Source organism: Myotis nattereri (genome assembly GCF_964212035.1).
Source record: "Myotis nattereri genome assembly, chromosome: 1".
Taxonomy (NCBI): domain Eukaryota; kingdom Metazoa; phylum Chordata; class Mammalia; order Chiroptera; family Vespertilionidae; genus Myotis; species Myotis nattereri.
In genome coordinates this window covers 201,549,764-201,569,531 of record NC_138075.1, presented here as the reverse complement: position 1 = coordinate 201,569,531, position 19,768 = coordinate 201,549,764, and the positions used below count along the sequence as shown (strand labels likewise).

The following is a 19,768-nucleotide window of genomic DNA, read 5'->3' as shown; positions in this document are numbered from 1 at the left end:
GGGTTCTTAAACTGGACTGGAGGGCCGGAACAAAAGCATGGATGGAGTGTTTGTGTGAACTAATATAAATTCAAAGTAAACATCACTACATAAAAGGGTACGGTCTTTTTTTTTTTTTTTAGTTTTATTCATTTCAAATGGGCTGGATCCGGCCCGCGGGCCATAGTTTGCCCACGGCTGGGCTAGGAGATATTACCATAAAGAATTTGGCCTCTTGGAAATAACCCCTTACAAATATGTAATTAAAATAAATACATCTAGCAAGACCATTTTATGTTTTAAAACCTTGCAACTTAGAAATCTAGTCCATGGACTAAGCAGCATACAGACAACTAGCAATCCAACAAGCACATATATTTGTTGATTATTTACTGTGCATTCAAGACACTGGACATAATCATAAACAAGACAGATAAGGCCCCTGTTCTCCTGGGGCTTCTATTGGAGAAAATAGTCACAAAAAATTAATTTTTAAACCAAGAAAAATATTAAATAGCAAAAAGTGCTTTGCAAAGAATTAAGAAGAGGTGGTACGGTATAGAATGGTTGAAAGCCTACTTTGGATTGGATGACTGGGCAAGGCCTTTCTCGGGCGGGGGGGACATTAGAGCCTAGCTCTAAATTACATGATCTGGAAGTTCAGGGACAAGAGTCTTACAGTGAGGGAGCAGCTAGTCTAGCCTTCAGGCTGAAATGAGCTTACCAGTTTTCAAAGTAAAAGAAAGGCCAGTGAAGGGGGTTTTAGTGAACGTGTGGAAGGAGAGGCAAGAAAGCTAGAGAGGTCAGTGGATGTCAGGTAATTCTGAGTTAAGTCAAGAAAAGGGATTCAGATTTTACTCTGAGTGAACTGTGAAGCCACCGGAGAGTTTTGTGCAGGGAGTGATCCAATCTGCTTTATCTTCTAGGAAGTCACTCTAGCTACTATGTGAGGAATGGATTGCTGAGGGGCAAGGAGACCAGTTATGAGGCTATTGCACTAGTCTAGTTGAGAGATGATGATGGCTTGGACTAAGGTAATGGAGATGGAGAGAAGTCAAGATATTTGGGATGTATTTTGGATGAACAAAGGACAGCTCTTGGTGATGCTATGATAAGTGGGGCTGGGAAGAAGAGAAGAATCAGGGAGAATCCTACAGTTTTGGCATAAGTAACTATATAGTTCGGTACCGTTTACAAAGATGGGAAGACAGAGAAAGAGTAAATCTGAGGGAGAAGAATAGGGGAGTTCTATTTTCACATGTCAAATTTAAGTTATCTATCATTTATTTATTCAACAAGTATTTATTGAGTATCTATCAACCACTGCTTTGGGCTCTGGAGATATCCAAAGCAGGTAAAATGGTCTGCCCTTTCAGAGTTTATATTAAAAATATAAGTAAATAAGATATATAGTGTATAGATGATGGTAAGTGCTGGGATAAGATTTATAGTAAATAGTGTAGTTAGATCTGGGAAATCTCCATTGACTAGGGGATCTAAGAATCTTGAGGAAATACAGATATCTGCTGAAGAACCTTCTAGACATCCAACTGGAAGCATCACATGAAGAATTGGATTCCAGTTAGAAGCCAAAGTTGAAGGTATAGGTTTGGAGGTCATATGCAAAGAGATGCTATTTCAAAGACGGGACCAGATGACATTGCCAAGAAAGGGTTATAGGTGGAGAAGGGAGGGAGCTTCCACAGCAACCCAATGTTTGAGGCTTGGGGAGGAGAGAAGACAGCTGGAGAGACTAAGGAGGAACAGCCATTGAAGTAGGAGGAAAAATAGGTACACATGGTGTCAGAGAAACAGGAAGAGCCATTTCAAGGAGAAAATAGTCAGCTCTGTTGGACATTGCTAAGAGTTCAAATAAAATACAGGCAGATGCAATCTTTGGATTTGGTAACAGGAAGCTCGTAAATGACCTTGACAAGAGCAGTGTCAGTGGAGAGACAGGGACAGAAAGCCATGAGATTCGTTGAGGAGAGATAGGTGTAGGTGAAAGTGGGGAGAACTCTAAGGGTGGAGTCCTTGAGAAGGCCAGAGGGTTGGATGGAGAGCTTGAGTGGAGGGTTTGGCATTTGAATCTTTATTCATAGTAGGAAGACAGAGAGTTTGGTACAGCTGCAGATAGGTTGGTTGATTCAATGATGGGAAAAGAAGAGAGTTCCTAGCTGAAGGCTTCTCCTTTTCTCCATGAGGTAAGTTCATTAGCTAAGGGTATTGGGGGAGGGGCAGTTGGAGGCCAGGTTTGAAAAGGGAGGCGATGGTATGAAATAGCTGTTTTAAGTAAATGCCCGACATATTCAACTTGCAAGTGGTTCTTCTCAGGTACTGACGCCGTGTGATTTTTTTACCCCTCAGCCAAGAGGTTAGAGTCCTATCAGGAAGCTGTCTCTGAAGATGAGGATCTTGCAGACACCCCCAGTGGCTCCCTTGCCAACATGGCGAAACCGAGGGCCCCCAACTCCAGGATGGCTCATAACAGGCCCTTGGGAAGTAAATCCTCAAATCATCTTGCTGGGAGCTGTTCTCCTCTAGGAAGTGGAGAAGGAGCCTGTGAAACGCCTCATTCCAGACAGGCTGCTTTCAGTAGCCCCATCGTAAGTGTGAATGCGTGGCTTGACTCTTGTCCATCAATAATGAGTAATGCCGGAACCTCCTCATAATTACAATAGAGCCAAACACTGTTGTCTTTTCAACCCGAGAAGAGACCACATAGTTGCAATTTAGTGTGCGTGCCATACATATAATTAAAAGTATAAACAAACAATATCACAACCTCCTAATTTGGGGGATAACTTCAGTGTTGAGAGAGAAAATATCATTTCTGAGGGGAAAAAAAGGAATATTTCTGATTAGGGCCAATCATGTCTGAGCTTGAAGAAGGCTGCCTTCTGTAAGGACCATAGCTCACTCTCAGAAAAGCTAACCAGAGTTATCTTGTACACAGGTAAGTATGTGCAAATCATTGGTACCCGCCAAGAGCTTATTTTTTATTTTATTTTATTTATTGTTAATTCTCACCCGGGGATATTTTTTCTGTTGATTTTTAGAGAGAGTGGAAGGGAGGGGGAGAGAGAGAAAGAGAAAAAGAGAGAGACAGGGAAACATCGATGTGAGAAAGACACATTGATTGGTTGCCTCCCGTGGGGCAAGGATCGAACCTGCAACCCAGGTACATGCCCTTGACTGAGAATCAAACCTGTGACCCCTTGGTGCCCGGACTGATGCTCAAATTACTGAGAAACACTGGCCAGGGCTCTCACATTTATTTTGACAGTCCTTTTTGTAAACACAGCTTTGCTGACCAGAGCCCAGCTTTGGCCAGCTCTAATAGCCCTTTTATTTTGGTTACAGCGCAGGCTCTCAGTCATGCAAGTCGTCAGATTCCCCAAATGTGGTATTTGGATTGACTTGCATCAATAGCATTTGTTACAAAGACAGAAGCTGCAAACTTTTCATTAGTCTAAGATCAACTACAGAATGCAGTAATCTCTCTGTTCTGAAGCCAGTTATTAGTCAATGTAGAGATCATTGGTCCAATGAAATCATTAGCTTCCAAGATCTCTCACTCAATCCCAGATGTGTTCCATAGAACACACCTCTCTGAAATATAAAATCTGAGAATCCTGTTCATACCAGGCTCTTCTTGGAGATTCGCAGTACCCAGTAAGCTCTCTGAAAAGTGATGCAATAAAGAAACCTGTTTAATTTAAACATTTTTTTCAACGTATTTCAGTATGGAACTCTTTGTTTGGTTTGTTTTTTGTTTTGTTTTCTTTTGTTTGCTTACTATGTACTAACATTCTGAGAAAGAGGCCTCCGGGAGTATTGCTCCAACCCGTGGAGTCTGACAGGCCCGAGCTGGTGGTTTAATCATAGGCCTTGATAAAGATCATGCAACAAGTTTCCCAAGCATCCCTTGGTTGACTAAACATCGAGTGAGAAGTCTCAAACTTTACTTCTCTCTTCTACCAACTTTGAGGGAAGGGCTGTTCTCTGAGTACCGAGGGCCCAGCCAGTGCCCAGCTCAGGGTTACTATGTTTGAGATGCATGAGGAAATGTGGGCAGCTCATTTAGGAACAGCCCCCAGGTTATGAGAGCCTATGAACTCCATCAGGCTGCAACAAGATTCAAATTTTGCTAAGTCAGGTACCACAGGACAGCGGATGTACAAGTATTTAGATAGAAATTTAAGAATGGTTTGTAACAGCAGATAACGTGGACCTTTAAAACCCATTGTGAGCCTGGCAACCTGAAGGTGAGTATCATTCAAGAAAGAAAAGGAACATTGCATTACTTGGGTTTCTGTTGTGCTGGTCTCATCCCACCCACTGTCTCCTTTACTGTATACAGCCATCCTCTGAGGTAGGCATTATTCTGACCATGATTCAGAAGCTCAGAGGGTGAAGCAAGCTGCCTGAGGCCACTAGCTAGTATGCAGTGGATCTAGGACCTGATCCCAAACCCATATGATTTCCGACCTGTACTCTCTTCTTACTAAGCCTATGCTAGTTCTTACCAAACTCCTAAGCATAGAGTACATGCCACTGTCAGGATGCTTTGCCAGCCGACTGCATCTAGGACTCCCCTAGAGTACAATGGCATTTTTGTGAACTTGATTTGAAGTTCCTCATTTGACTCATCTGAAAAATTCCTAAGGCAGTTGATTGTATGTTACTGGATTATAAACAGATTCCTACTACAACATTCTTTGCTAGAACTAGCACTCCTAAATAAGTGTGAGGAGGACTGTGTTAAACAAAGTGGAGTATTTTTTTCAATAACAACTTGTTAGAGCCAATTTGTACAAAGAGTTTTTAAGAGGAGGGCGCAGAGTAGAGTTGCCATGTAATTGTGATGATCTGAAATCTCTTGTCGGAACCCTCAGGAATGCCTCGTGGAATGTTATTAGGAAATAACATGTATATTAAATATTTTTTTAGAAGAGTTAAGTTTACTGTGTCATGATTCATATGTTCTGGTTATAAAAGCTACTTTGCATTTAGATTTAAAACTCTCATTTTTAGACATTTGTTATAATAACACTTTGTCTTATTGGATCTCCAGGAAACAGATGTGGTGCCAGACACCAGGCTTTTGGACAAATTTAGTCAGATTACACCTCAGCTCTTTGGCCCAGTGGATGAGACTCTCCCAGATCCACCACAGGAGAGTTTGTACATCATTGACTTCTTTATTGCTTTGGCAATTTGCAACACAGTAGTGGTTTCTGCTCCTAACCAACCACGACAAAAGGTAAGGTCTCTACTGCAAACAAAGGTCACCTTCCAGAAGAGAACTTTGGATTTAAATGTACCTGTACTGGTCTTGTTATGTGGATAATAATAATAATAATAATAATAGCCGCTAATAATACCATCTTAACATATATCCAGCAGTTAATCAGTGCTCTGCACTTACAATGTTCTAAGTGATTTTAGGTGCTATTACTCCACTTTAATTTTCTGTCTTACAGTTGAGGTTAAGTAACTTGCCCAGTCACAGGATGGTTTTGTGGGGAAGGTGGGATTTGAACCCAAGAAGTATGGCCCAGGGCTACTATATATTTTGCTTCTAGGAGGGTAGCTGAAGAAAGCGATTCTTGTGGAATGTGGCTCTGGTCGTTTTGCTTTAGGTTTTTTATTTGTTTTGTTTTTTATACCAAATTGAAGCTTTTTTTGAGGCTTCAGTGACTCTCATCATAGTATACACTGTATCAAACAAGATACAAAGTATTAGATTTATTATCATGTTTCATGAGAATGTACCTTGTTCATGTACCAGTTGAGTTAGCTTTAAATCCATCTCTCTGAAATCCAGTACATCTATAATACACCAAGGTTCTGCAGTTCCCACAAAAGCTGGATTTCTAAAGTCTACTTGTAGCTTAGAATTCATGGAAAATTCATTTTCAGTTAAAAAGAAAAACTCATTTTAGAGACTGGTGATTCACCACTTGCTGTGCTGGCTTCCTTGTGTATTACTATCTCCCCTTTTGCACACATCCACTTAAAATTCAATTTGCAGCACAACCCAATTAAATTTTAATTTTCCATCAGATCATTTTCTTTTGGCAACTTCAGAGGTGGTCAAGTTTAACATAAAAATAATTTACTTCCAATTAAGCTTTCGTTTGCTCAGACACTCTATTTTTATAAGATTTCAACTAGAAAGTTGCCCTTTGAAAAGTGATTATGTACTTAGAGAATAAATTGTGGAGTGTTCTGTTTTCTCCCAACATGATACTTTATATACATCTATTTCCAAAGCAGACATCTTTTAGTGTTTTCTGCTTAAGAAATATTGATACCTTATCTCCAAAGAATATAATATTCTATGGCTGAAAATAAAATATAGGTATATAGGAGCCTAAGTTTCATGATATTTCAAGGTAGTGATAGGAAGGCAGTAAAAAAGGAGCTAATCAGAATTCTTGTGGAATACAGAAACCCCATATGTGATCGAAAAATTGACCATCATGAGTCCCTCAAACTATCATAAAACTAATAATCTTTAGAAGAAAACTTTTTAATTCCTTGGGCATTTCTGAAGGAGAAAATTTTAGGAACCAATTAATTGCTCTTCGCGATTGAATATGCTACTAGTATTATTGAATACTTAATTTGCTTACAAGTTTTAAATTGTTATTGCTAGGATGCATACAATAAAGATTATGGGTTTTTCTATCTTTTAAATTAGCTCATTAGGAAAAATTGCTAATAAGTACACACACTGCTGGCAATATTAGCAGTTTATGTCTTTTGCTATTTGTCAGATTTCGTCCTGAATGGTTGTAGAAGTTCATAATGCCATCAACATTAGCACATCTTTTTCAGTATGGCTCTCTTTATTTTTACTGGTGTTCTCTGTGGCAGTTGTAAGCATGAGGCCAGTTGCTATCTATTTAAGGGAGTGGTAACTCTTTGTATCTCATTTCCCCACCCCCAGTTTGGCTTTAGAGTTGTCTTTTGACTGCATTATTGAGACCTTCCCAAATTCCTTCCTAGATCCGACTCTCTTCACTAAGTGGAATGCCCATTAAGTCTTTGGAAGAGATTAAAAACCTTTTCCAGAGACTGTCTGTCCGAAGATCAAGTTCACCATCTCTCGCCAGTGGGAAGGAGCCATCTCCTGGGGCCCCGAACGCCTTCGTGAGCAGGCTCTCCCTCTTCAGCCGGGTGAAACCGGCCTCGCCTGCGGAAGGAGAGGTCTCCCAGACAGCCGGGAGCCTGCAGGGCCCCGGGAGCTCCGCTTGCCCTCCAGAAAGAGAGAAACAAAACGGTGATGCAGGCATCGCCAACGGCAAGGTGGACACCCTCCCTGGACAGCCCTTGACCTCCAGTCTGTGTTATGAGGCGGAGAGCCCAGATGAGGCGGCCTTGGTGTATGCCGCCAGGGCTTACCAATGCACTTTGCAGTCCCGGACACCAGAGCAGGTCATGGTGGACTTCGCTGCTCTGGGACCATTAACATTTCAACTCCTACACATCCTGCCCTTCGACTCAGTAAGAAAAAGAATGTCCGTTGTGGTCCGGCACCCCCTTTCCCACCAAGTTGTGGTGTATACGAAGGGTGCTGATTCTGTAATCATGGAATTGCTGTCCGTGGCTTCCCCAGGTGGGTTCATACAGGACTGAGGGTGGTGAGATGAAGGGCTCAGAGATGAAAATCCACTCTCAGTGGTTGATGAAAACAAACAGGCAGACATGTGGGGTTCAGTCATACTTGGCAAAGTAGGGAAGGCTCAGTAAGATTGGGTGAGAAAGCATCTAAGTTTGGGGGCTACCCAGACCTGGGTTCAAATGTGGCCGCTGTCATTAGCCATGTCTTGATAGTTACCTGATTTCGGTATCTGAGTCTTCAGTAAATGGGGATTATAGTACCTTCTTTATAGGCTCCTCAGAGGTTTGACGTTGTACTGTATACCATAGATGTACAGCCTTTTCCCAGTGCGAGCAAACTGTAAATGCCTGATGAGGGACTGATAGCGTTGTTATAGTTATTGTCGCTGTTGTTATTGACGGTGTGGGAACAGGGTTGGTATTCAGTTCTCGGTACTTTCCTCTCCCCAGGGAAAATGGGAGCAACGGGAGGATGAATTTTGGGGTTCCCTTTTATAAATGTACAGAACAGCAAGGCCTTTTGTTTGTTGTAGGTTAAGCTATCATTTTAAAAAGTATGTAATTGGGCCGCCTGATGGGAACCCTTGTGTTTTGCTAATTATTTCAGATGGAGCAAGTCTGGCAAAACAACAGATGATAATAAGGGAGAAAACCCAGAAACACTTGGATGACTATGCCAAACGAGGCCTACGCACTTTATGTATAGCAAAGAAGGTGAGGCTGCTTAGCACACGACTCACTCTTGCCTCCCAGATAATTTAATTTACGAGAACCTGACAGCCCTCACCAGATGGCTCAGTCGGTTGGAGCATCATCCCATGTACCAGAGGGTTGCAGGTTTGATTCCAGGTCAGGGCTCACACCTGGGTTTTGGGTTCCATCCCTGGTTGGGGCGTGTACAAGGAGGCAGCGACCAATGTTTCTCTCTCTCTTTCTCTCTCTCTCTCTCTCTCTCTCTCTTTCTCCCCAGCTTCCTGTCTTTCTAAAAATCAATAAAAACATCTCCTCAGGTGAGGATTAACAAAAGAGAGAGAGAGCTGACATCCACTGGGCTACATTTGTATCAGGGCAGGATCATTTCATGGAAAAGGGAGTGGGTCCCTTTTGATCTTGAACTCTCCATTCTTACACCTATGTGTGAATAGACAGAAAGTGCCTCACCCCCTCTACTCCAGCTGCGTTATAAGAACTTCAATGTAGATTTCTCCCTCGCAGCGGTTCTCAACCTGTGGGTCGCGACCATCGGAAAACACATATAGCATATCAGATATTTACATGACGATTCATAACAGTAGCAAAATTACAGTTATGAAGTAACAACGAAAATAATTTTATGGTTGGCGGTCACCACAACATGAGGAACTATATTAAAGGGTCGCGGCATTAGGAAGGTTGAGAACCACCTGAAGATGAAGGAATATGCATCATTCATTCCTTCTCAAGGAATTCCTCTTAATTTTTATTTGGAACATGACTTTCTTGCTTTACCAGCATGGTCTGTTCTCTTTATGTTTACAAATAACTAACCCCATAAACCAACCATCAAAAGACCTCAGAGTTGCTGCTGACTTCATACTACCTCAAGCTACTACTACACCATTGGAATCATCTGAACTTAAATAAGTGGAGACTTCTCCCAAGTGCATACTCTCTGGTTTAACTGAATAGATTAATCCAGTTTCCTCATGTATGGTCCAGAGATACTGAGCTATAGTATAGCTCCATTCATCGCCAGCGTTACACTAGGCTGATCATAGAATTCGGGAAGCGTCTGATGAGGGTATGGGCCTGGTACAAGTATGCCCAGAGAGGAATACCTAAAATAAGTCGATGGCTTGCTATTTCCCCAGGCATCGGTCCTGGCAAGATTGTCACATGACTGCCTTATAACTTGTTTCTTCCCCCCATAGGTCATGAGTGACACTGAATATGAAGAGTGGCTGAGGAATCATTTTTTAGCTGAAACCAGCATTGACAACAGGGAAGAATTACTGCTTGAATCTGCCATGAGGTTGGAGAACAAACTGACTTTACTTGGTAGGGAGATTATGTTGTATTTTCTGAATGCAGGAGTTTGGAACACAGTTGACATTTCTAAGTTATTCACCAGTGGGCTCCCCACCCCCCCCCCCCACTTTGATCTAATAGATATATGTGGTTCTGCCCACCCTATGCCGTCTCATATCTACCCAGCTTCCAATCCCTTCTATTCTGTCCCCCACTGCAGTGAAATAGACTTTATTTGTGGTCGAATCGGGGTGGTCTTTCTTAAGGAGGTCATTTAAAAACCCAACTCGAAAAATAGAGCACAAATCATGTAAACATCCTGGTTCCAGGGAAGAAAGCTGAAGTGTCTTGCCAGGCACTGGATACCTTACTTAATATGTGCTGTCTTTTTGAATCTGCACAACAAATCTTCATTTTATTTAGAAGGAACATGGAGCACAGAGCAGTCAGTGACATGTCCAAAGCCACATGCTCGTAACTGACAAAGCTAGGGAGACGCTCTGGCCCACCTGGCTCTAGGCCCATGTTCTTTATTCTGCACCTGCAGCTGGGCTAATGAAATGTATTTCTCTGACTTCCTGATTTCCACCAAAGGTTGCACACGGACACCCCTTGTGTCAGCTTGAGCTGTATCCTGAAATCTTACGGAGCACTTTAAAAAATGCTGGTGTCTGGGATTCTAATTCAATTGCTCTGATGTGTGGCCTGGATATTTGAATTTTTAAAAGCTCCCCAAATAATTCTAAGAGGGGACAAGGTTGGAAACCACTGCCTTAGACCTAGAGATCTGGTTTCCAATATAACCACTAACATCCCAAGGGACCAACCTCTGGGCCCCATTCCTCTGGTTCAGAGAAAAACAATGCTCTCTCTTAGCCTCTGGCCAATAGGATAATGATGCCCACTGCTAAGTCCTTTCTCAGTGACACAGTGAGTACTCTGGGTTGACATTTCCTCATCTGAAATTCCAAACTCTAAGATACTCTGTGGGCCAGAACTCACTGGGCAGCAAAATCAGGCCTGATTTGATAAGAGTGTTTATAAGTCTTTATTATCCTAATTAGTGTGACCATGTATATGTTATACTGCAGAAATATTAATATGCTAGATGACCATATATTACAAAATATATATGCACCATATTATCTTTTTTAAATCTGCAAAAATTTTTAATTCCAGTACTTATCTGGCCGTATTTCAGAAAAGGGAACTGTGGACTTACACTAGGAAAGAGCATTGAAAATAGGTGTTATGCCTTATTGACAAGAGCATTCTTAAAAATTCTGCTCTTACCCTTGGGAGTATCATCCTATATAATAAAATGCTAATATGCAAATTGACTGAATGGCAGAATGACCGGTTGCAGACACTCAATGCAGGAGCTGCCCCCTGATGGTCAGTGCACTCCCACAGGGGGAGTGCTGCTCAGCCAGAAGCTGGTCTCACGGCTGGCAAGCACAGCAGCAGTGGTGGGAACCTCTCCTGCCTCCGTGGTAGTGCGAAGGATGTCTGACCGACAGTTTAGACCCACTCCTCATGGGCCTAAGCCATCAGTTGGACATCCCCTGAGTGCTCCCAGACTGCGAGAGGGCGCAGGCCGGGCTGAGGGACCCCCCCCGCCTCCCCCCCTCCCCACACACACACACCACCAGTGTATGAATTTCGTGCACCGGGCCTTTAGTAGAATTATAAAATTATAGAGTAAGGTTACATAAGTAACCAAGCAGTGCCCCCTCAATTTATAGAAAAGAAAACTAGCCAGAGAGAGAATAAGTAAGTTTGATAAACTTATTGATTCTTAAGGCTTCCTTCTGAAAATGTTACTTTGTATGTGATTTTGGTCTGGGTCTTCACATTTTCTTTGGATCCCTGGAAGTTATTAGAGAAAGATTGGGTTGACTTATAGATAGGGCTCAGTTATAGCCTCGGTGAGCTTCAGCTGGCTGAGTTTCTTACAAGCCCTGTTGCACTTTGGTGAATTTGTAGGTGCCACTGGCATTGAAGACCGTCTGCAGGAGGGAGTCCCCGAGTCTATAGATGCCCTTCACAAAGCTGGCATCAAGATCTGGATGCTGACAGGGGACAAGCAGGAGACAGCTGTCAACATCGCCTACGCATGCAAACTGCTGGAGCCAGATGACAAGCTCTTTATCCTCAATACCCAGAGTAAAGTATGAATCATGAGATTTAAACCAGTCTTTTTTCAAAGCCAGTGGAGCATTTGTGATTTGATGAATGTGAGGAGGAAGAAAAACCGATAACCATTAGCTCCTTGATAATTATTCTATGCAGCAGCCTAGCTTGTGCATGGGTGGTGGTGGGGGGGGGGGGGGTGTACCATAGTTCTTCTAAAGGCTTGGTGAGATGTCAGAATGGTTCAGAGGAGCCATTGCTGAGTAAAGGTATGAAAAGGAAATTTCTTTTTTATTCCCCCTTCTCCCTTCTCTTATTGGGTGGCTTACCAGGGATTTGACAAGATTAGCCCATAATGACAGAATATATCAAGCTCTAGGACAGGAATCTACCTCCCTTTCAAGTTGAGAGGAAGTGATGATTTCTATTGGAATCCGGTGAATAAATTAGTATTTTCATGGTAATTCTAAAAATAGACTCTCAGGGTAAGCATGCCCTCTGGTGGTAATTCTTGTACAGTGCTACTGAGAATTCCAAAAGTTTGACGAACTCTTTAAGCAGGGATAAAGGGGATTTTTTTGTAAGGAAAAGGAACTTAGAGGTTTGGACCCAACTGTTTTTTCTAACCCCTCCCTTCCCACCTAATCTCTAACACAAACGTTCTAATCAGTAAACAGTTGTTTTATTTTTTTCAGAAAGTTCCTAGCATAGTGATATTCTAAGGTTTCTGCATATTGTGTAATTCGCTTGGAAAACCTTCCTCATTCCTTCCTTCGTAGTCAGACTGAATCACTGACATCCATTCTGTCAAGGCAGCCTGACTTTCAGACCCCGGAGCTTCTCACCTGGTCACATGTAGGACTCGGTCACCGGCTGCCATGTTTGGTTAGCCATGTTTCTATGATCAGGCCTCAGTCCATACCCAACGAGACTGTACACTTAGAGGAAATAAAATTTCCATAGTCAACACAAAGGAGGTTCTCTTCGGCAGTTGGTAGTGGCCCAGGGACCCTAACCACAATCACCAGCCAGCTCCCAGTGTCAGCCAGAGGCTGAGCACAAGACATGCTTAGTCATTGTAATCACTAAATTGGATCTGCTCTAAGGCTGATAAGATGCAGGTTCAAATACTTGTCCTGCCAGTGACCAGGTATGTGACCTTGGGGAGTTACCTTCTGAGCCTTTTCCTTGCCTGTAAAGTGAGTACAATGCCTATTTCATAAGGTTGATTTAGACTTTAAATGAGAAAATGTAAATTGTTTAATATTTTGCCTGGCAGAGGCAAGGGGTTCAATGAATCTTAAAAAGGGAAAATAATCAATTTTTGGTGTTTAATTTTGACTTTGACATTTTTGGTGTTTAATTTTGGCATTTTATGAGCAGTAAAATTTTTAGGATTTTGACATTTATTTGTAAATACACAATTTATGGTAAAAGCATTTACACTACCAAGCCAAGAAATCTTCACAGTGTATCAGCTGTGGAGTGTTCTAAGTTCAAAAGATTATTTTATTTTTTTGCTATCGAAAAGCACAGGGAGAATAACTAAATAGAACACAGTAAACTTAATTAGTTTTATGATGATTCAAGTCCATGCATATAAAATGCCAGACACATCGTAGGGGCTCAATCACTGGTATTATTTCCTCTTTTCCCCACTCTACACCCCTCTGAAGATGCTAGGAGTTAAAGGAATTGAAGATCATGGAGCCCAATTTGTCATTCAGGGGAGGAATTGCTTCTGTGACATTCTAAATAAGCCCCTGGCAACTAATGGAATGTCTGCTCATTCTACAGTGCAGCACTCAATGTTAAAAATCCCATCAACTTTTGATCCTAACTTTGTAAATTGGATTATAGTAAATGTAGCCACTTACAAACTGTACAAAGTTCCCATTCTCATAAAAGTTTTTTGCTTTTATGTTTTAATTATTTCCTGGATTATTTACTGCACTGTGATATTTAAAGGCCTTTCAGGGTTCATCATTTAGTTTTTTAAGTTTTAGTTTTATAATTTTATTTTAAATATTCTCCTGAGATAACAGCTTATTATTTTCATGTTTATTAGTCTATAAAAGGCTTTTTCATACATAATCTCATTGATATTTATAACAAGTAGAGCAGATAAAATTACAGTATTCCTGTTTTATAGCTTGAAATTTGAAAAGGTTCTGATGATTTGCCTAAGTACCTATAGCTGATTACTTGCAAGTATGCTTTCTATAGTATATTACATATTATGTAATCTGTATTAACCTGTATATATATATATATATATATATATATATATATATTTACATACACTTGATTCTCATTATTCATTGAGTTAAGTTATATAAAGTTGTCAAAAATACTGAGTTAGCAAATGGTAATCCATTACCCCTAAGGGAAATACAGGATTAGGTTCCTGGGACCCTCTGGTCACACCTTTTTTGTCAACCAATCAATATATAACCTTGTTTCATGTGTGCTTCTGTTTAAAGACACCTTATTGCCGAAGCCGGTTTGGCTCAGTGGATAGAGCGTCGGCCTGCGGACTGAAGGGTCCCAGGTTCGATTCCGGTCAAGGGCATGTACCTGGGTTGCGGGCACATCCCCAGTGGGGAATGTGCAAGAGGCAGCTGATCGATGTTTCTCTCTCATCGATGTTTCTGACTTTCTATCTCTCTCCCTTCCTCTCTGTAAAAAATCAATAAAATATATTTAAATAAATAAATAAATAAATAAATAAAAAATAAATAAAGACACCTTATTATACACACCCATATGCACATACATGCACCATGTTTGATTCATTAACACTGAACAGCACTATGACTCATGCCTGAATAAACCTTATCTGACACGCATATTTTCTCCATGAGGCACCTCATAGCTTTCTCTTGCATAGGAACACTAGACAGCATTTCAGCACTATACTTGGGGAACATTTTAAACGGTGAAGTCACCAACAAAAAGCACCCAAAATGCAAAAAAATATATATATATATCATCTAACAGATAATGAAAAGGACACTTGTTTACAGTGTGGGAGCTGACATAGTAAGAAGGCAGAGTGTCACCTTGCTCAGCTTTCACTGGACAGGTGCACGACTCTTGACTCATTTATTGTCACTCTGTCCATGGCCACAAATGGCTGCAACAGCAGCATGTAGGATTTCAGACAAATTTCAGCAAATAGGTGAAATCGCTAATCCCACAAATCATGAAGATCAACTACATGTATGTGTGAAAAAGCACAGTTAATTTATAAACTAAACACATACATATGCAAATAAAAGGATAATACCATCTATGTAATCAATCTAGAATCATAAAACTACAGAAAACTTACGTCCGTATTTTGGAGGGCATCCACTCAGGCTGCATTCTGTATACACTGTGAGCCTATGAAGGCTACAAAGACTATTCGTAGTATTAGGATCAGATCTGTTCCAGAGGTAAAGGTTGCCAGGTAGCTCCATTGTAAAGTGGAATCTCTTGTTTATAGTTCATGCAGTTATTAAGTCCTTGTTGTGTCCTGCCTACATAGCCGTATCTCCTTCCTCCCTACCCATCTCATGTTGTTGTGGGTTGAGAAATGCTTGATAAAACAGCATTTGAAATCAGAGTCAATGGCCTCTGAGTGAGGGGCTCTTTGATGAATTAACAATTTCAGACTCAGCTGATAACTATAAATGCACTGCTCCTGGATTTCACTTGGTTCTCTGCTTAGCAATCATTTGACACAATTTCTGGATAGGTTGATTGTTAGTCTTCTTGAGTAGAATTCATTCAATGAATATTGATTAAATGTCTAATGTGGCCCTCTGTTAAGCATTGTGAAGGCTTTAAAAGAAGAACTTCCTAACTAGTGTGGGTGAGGCGAGTGGAGGGATGAGCACCAGACGTGATGAGCACCAGACGTGATGAGCACCAGACGTGATGAGCACCACTAAGAATGCCCCAACCAGAATATCCATTCCACGAGGGCAGGGATTTTTGTGTTCATTGGCATATCCCCAGCACCTAGAATGTTTTCTAACATACAGTAGTTCCTCTATAAATACTTAGTGAATGGATGGATGGATGGATGGATGGATGCATTAAATAAAGAATATAAAAACAGTAATTACTGATTTAAATTCTGCTGTGTCATGCCTTATACTAAGAGCTTTGTATGCATTATTTCACTTATTCCTCACAATGATGTTAGGATGTAGACAACATTTACATTTTTCAGATGAGAACCTTGAGGTTACATGATTTGCCTAAAGTCAAGCAGCTAGTAACTGGCAAAGTAAGACCAAAGGGCTCTTGAGATTCACTGTTTGAGAAGGTAACTTGCACAAATAAAGACATTCCATAACTATTTTTTAGCTGTAGAATTGGACATGAACTGTCCTCATCCTTTTAACTGCTTCCCACATACACACAGAAGTCTTTGTGGAAGAGCTGTCGGGTCTTTGAAAGTACCAAGGGTTGCCATGGTGCAGCAATTGCTAAAGAATGACAGTGATAAATTTTGCGGGATGTGGCCACCAAAGAGCCCCAGGGCTAACTGTCTTCACCTCTTGCTTCAAGGATGCCTGTGAGGTGCTGATGGGCACAATTTTGAAAGAACTTCAGAAGAACCCAGTCTCTCCAGAGCAAGCATCTTTAAGTGAGGATTTACACCAGCCTTCCGCCGCCCGGGACTCAGGGCTGCGGGCTGGGCTCATTATCACTGGGAAGACCCTGGAGTTCGCCCTGCAGGAGAGCCTGCAGAGGCAGTTCCTGGAGCTGACTGCTTGCTGTCAAGCTGTGGTCTGCTGCAGAGCCACACCCCTACAGAAAAGCGAGGTGGTGAAATTGGTGCGCAACCATCTCAGGGTGATGACCCTGGCCATTGGTGAGTGGGGATGGAACCTCGCCTTGTGCTTCTCACTTTCCTGCCACGCCAAGGCTGATCTTTCTGTCTGTTCTTCCTTCTGCATACCTGTTTACCTTTCTGGCTGGCTTTGCTTTCCCTCCCCTTTTTCTTCCTTCTTTCTTTCCATTCCCCCACTCCTTTCCCCTTTCTCTCCATCACCTATTTGACCACCTGCTGCTATGAACCAGGTGGTAGAAATGTGACAGTATAGTAGTCAAGACTCTTTAGGTTACATGTTATAACCCCAAATCAACTGGATTAAGAAGGGTAATGTATTGAATCATAGAAGTGAAAAATCTAGTTCTACCTTCTGGAAAGTTTAATTCAGGGACATGAACAATTCCTTTATCTATTCACAAATATTTATTGATTGCCTTTTATGTGCCATTTTTTCTTGGCAATGGAGATCATCTAAGAGTATGTACAGCTGACAAAGCACCTTTTATTAAGGAGCTTACATCTAGTAGGAGGGAATATAGTAACCAATGAAACAAAACAAAAAAGCATAAATATATAAGATATCACAGAGTGACAAATACTATTAAAAAATAAAGCAGAGCCTGGAGATGTAGGGCATTAGGGGAGTGAGAGGGGGCTGCTATTTGAAATATGTGTTTCAGAGGTCTCACTGATAAGATTGTATGAGAGGAGTGACTTAAAGGAAATGATAAGTGAGCCATGGGAGGGAAATCTGTGGGGAGAACATTCCTGGCAGCGAAGACGATGGAAATGAAGGTCATGGACCATGCTTTGAGGCCAAAGAAAATTTGAGGGAAGGGAAGAATTTTCTGCAGGTTAGTAAAGGACCGAGAGGTGGCAGGTGTCCAGACCATGTAGGTTCTTGGAGGTCATTATAAATGTTTGGCTTTTATATGAAGAGATAGTGAGTCATTGGAGTACTTTGAGCAGGAGAAGGACATGATCTGCCTTAAGTTTAAAAGGATCACATTGTCTCCTATGCTAAGAGTAATTGTAGTGGTGTATAGACATGAGTAAGGAGACCAGTTGAGAGGCTATTGAAATAATGAGGCAAGAGATGATGGACATGTCAATTATATCATGTGACCTTATCTGAACCAATCACTGAAGCCAATAACAGATAATGCTAACTGTCCAAGCTTGGGTCAGTTGTCCATTCTAACTCTGGGGGTTTGGATTTGTATTAACAAGCCACATAGATTCATAGTTCCCAAGGAAAATCGGGATACTATTACCAGAAAGCAAGTGAATGGTTGGTGGGTAGTTGGGAACAATAAATATTCATTACCAACAGAAAGGCAGTAGCTCTGCCTAAGAAGCTTCCAGTGTGTTGGGGAGACCAAGAGCTCTATAGCAAGCACAATAGCATGTGATGGGTATAATAGAGATACACAGCGTGGTGGTAGAGCCCAAGGAAGGGGCATCTGATCTAAAGGGAATATGAGACGGACCTCTCAGAGGAAGTAGCATCTAAACTGAGATCAAGAGCAATTAAACCCAGCAAGGTGGGGTGGGGGCGATGAGGACAGTGTTATAAGAATAGAAAAACAGCATGTGCAGTGGCTGGAAGAAGCAGGTTATATATCTGGAAAATTGAAAGTAGAGTGGGTGACATAGAGAAAGGAGAGATCAGTCCAGAAAGGTGCCACAGCATGAAGGATTTTAAGGCAGAACTGAATTTGGAATTCATCCTGATGGTAGTTGGGTGCCACCTTTAATTTCTGCTTAACTAGCTTCCAGGCATCTTGAAGACATGGGGTAAACTTTGAAGGATGTGTCTGTTTGCTTGAGTGGTCAATATTGATTTTCAATGTTTGCATCATTTCTTTACTCCTCATATGTTTCTCGCCTTTTCTTCTGTCCCATACAGGTGATGGTGCCAATGACGTTAGCATGATACAAGTGGCAGACATTGGAATAGGGATCTCAGGTCAGGAAGGCATGCAGGTGAGTGGATGCTGTGCACCCAAATTCTATGAACTTGACCTGCCCACCCAAGGCAGCATTCTTTGTGGTAAAATATCTGTGGTAGAATGAGCCTCTCTGGTTAGCTCAGGAGCGGGAAACAGGAAGTTTATCCATTTATTCATTGATTATTTGCTGGGCATTATGGTCTTTTCCTGGGTAATTTTAGCTCCATGGTTTACCTGTTCAGTTTAAAAATATAACTAACCTAGATCATAACTGTGTATACATATTATGCAATAATGTGACTTTTGCAACTGAAAAAAGACTACTAAGGGTTTGAATAAGAGAACTAAAGATCCTAAAGAGAGAGGAAAAAGAGAGAATGGGAGTGTCTCATTTGCATGCATGCACGGATGCCTATGTGTCGGGTAGTGTTTTAGGCACAGAATTCAGAGAGAAGCTGACCCAAAAGACTGCTTCTGTGTATGGAGCAAATGTTGTGAGAGGAAGGTAGGACGTGAGACTTGGGTTTTCCCCAAAATTGTAAATGATGACATCTGTACAAAGGATTAGAAATTCAAGTATCTCTGCCTGACACATACAAAGCTCCATAAAATTATGACTCTGATTTTGATATTCTCCTCATTGAGGAGACATGAACGCACATGTAATTCATACAGTTCTTGCTAAGGGAGCTGCTTCGTAGAAAGTTCACTTGCTGAAGTTACATCATGAGTAGTGACCAAGGAGAAGTCATGTTGCATTCGACCATATCGGAAAGCTGAGTAGTAACTTCAGGCAACCTGTTAAGGCTTCTGTAAGGGTTTTGTTTGTTTGGAGTTGTTTGTTTATGGGTTGTTGGTGTTTTTTTTTTTTTTTTGGTTTGGACTTTCTTTTGTTTTTGTTTTGTTTTTGAGGGTTTTTTCTTTTTTGTTCTGCATGTAAGGTTTCAACCACACATTTGACTGGTGAGCCTGTGGTGGTCAGGCTGCCATGCTGGGTCTGCTCTGACATGTGTGATTGCTCAGGGCGGTTCTCTCTTCATTGCCTCCGCAGGCTGTGATGGCCAGTGACTTTGCCATTTCTCAGTTTAAACATCTCAGCAAGCTCCTTCTTGTCCACGGGCACTGGTGTTATACACGACTGTCCAACATGATTCTCTATTTTTTCTACAAGAATGTGGTATGTAGCTCCAGAGAATATATCCCTTTCCCCCTCCCACCTTTCAATCCTGCTTGC

At 41.5% G+C, this 19,768-nt stretch overlaps 1 protein-coding gene across 1 annotated transcript in view; it reads left to right on the top strand.

Moving 5' to 3' along the window:
* Nucleotides 1-19,768, top strand: part of ATP10D (ATPase phospholipid transporting 10D (putative)) — a 79,375-nt gene that overhangs the window by 42,124 nt on the left and 17,483 nt on the right. The window contains exons 10-18 of the mRNA XM_081088351.1: nt 2,347-2,585; nt 5,057-5,245; nt 6,997-7,606; nt 8,219-8,325; nt 9,522-9,648; nt 11,605-11,789; nt 16,315-16,621; nt 18,492-18,568; nt 19,586-19,711. Coding sequence (XP_080944477.1) covers nt 2,347-2,585; nt 5,057-5,245; nt 6,997-7,606; nt 8,219-8,325; nt 9,522-9,648; nt 11,605-11,789; nt 16,315-16,621; nt 18,492-18,568; nt 19,586-19,711 — 1,967 coding nt within the window. The remainder of the gene's footprint in view (nt 1-2,346; nt 2,586-5,056; nt 5,246-6,996; nt 7,607-8,218; nt 8,326-9,521; nt 9,649-11,604; nt 11,790-16,314; nt 16,622-18,491; nt 18,569-19,585; nt 19,712-19,768) is intronic.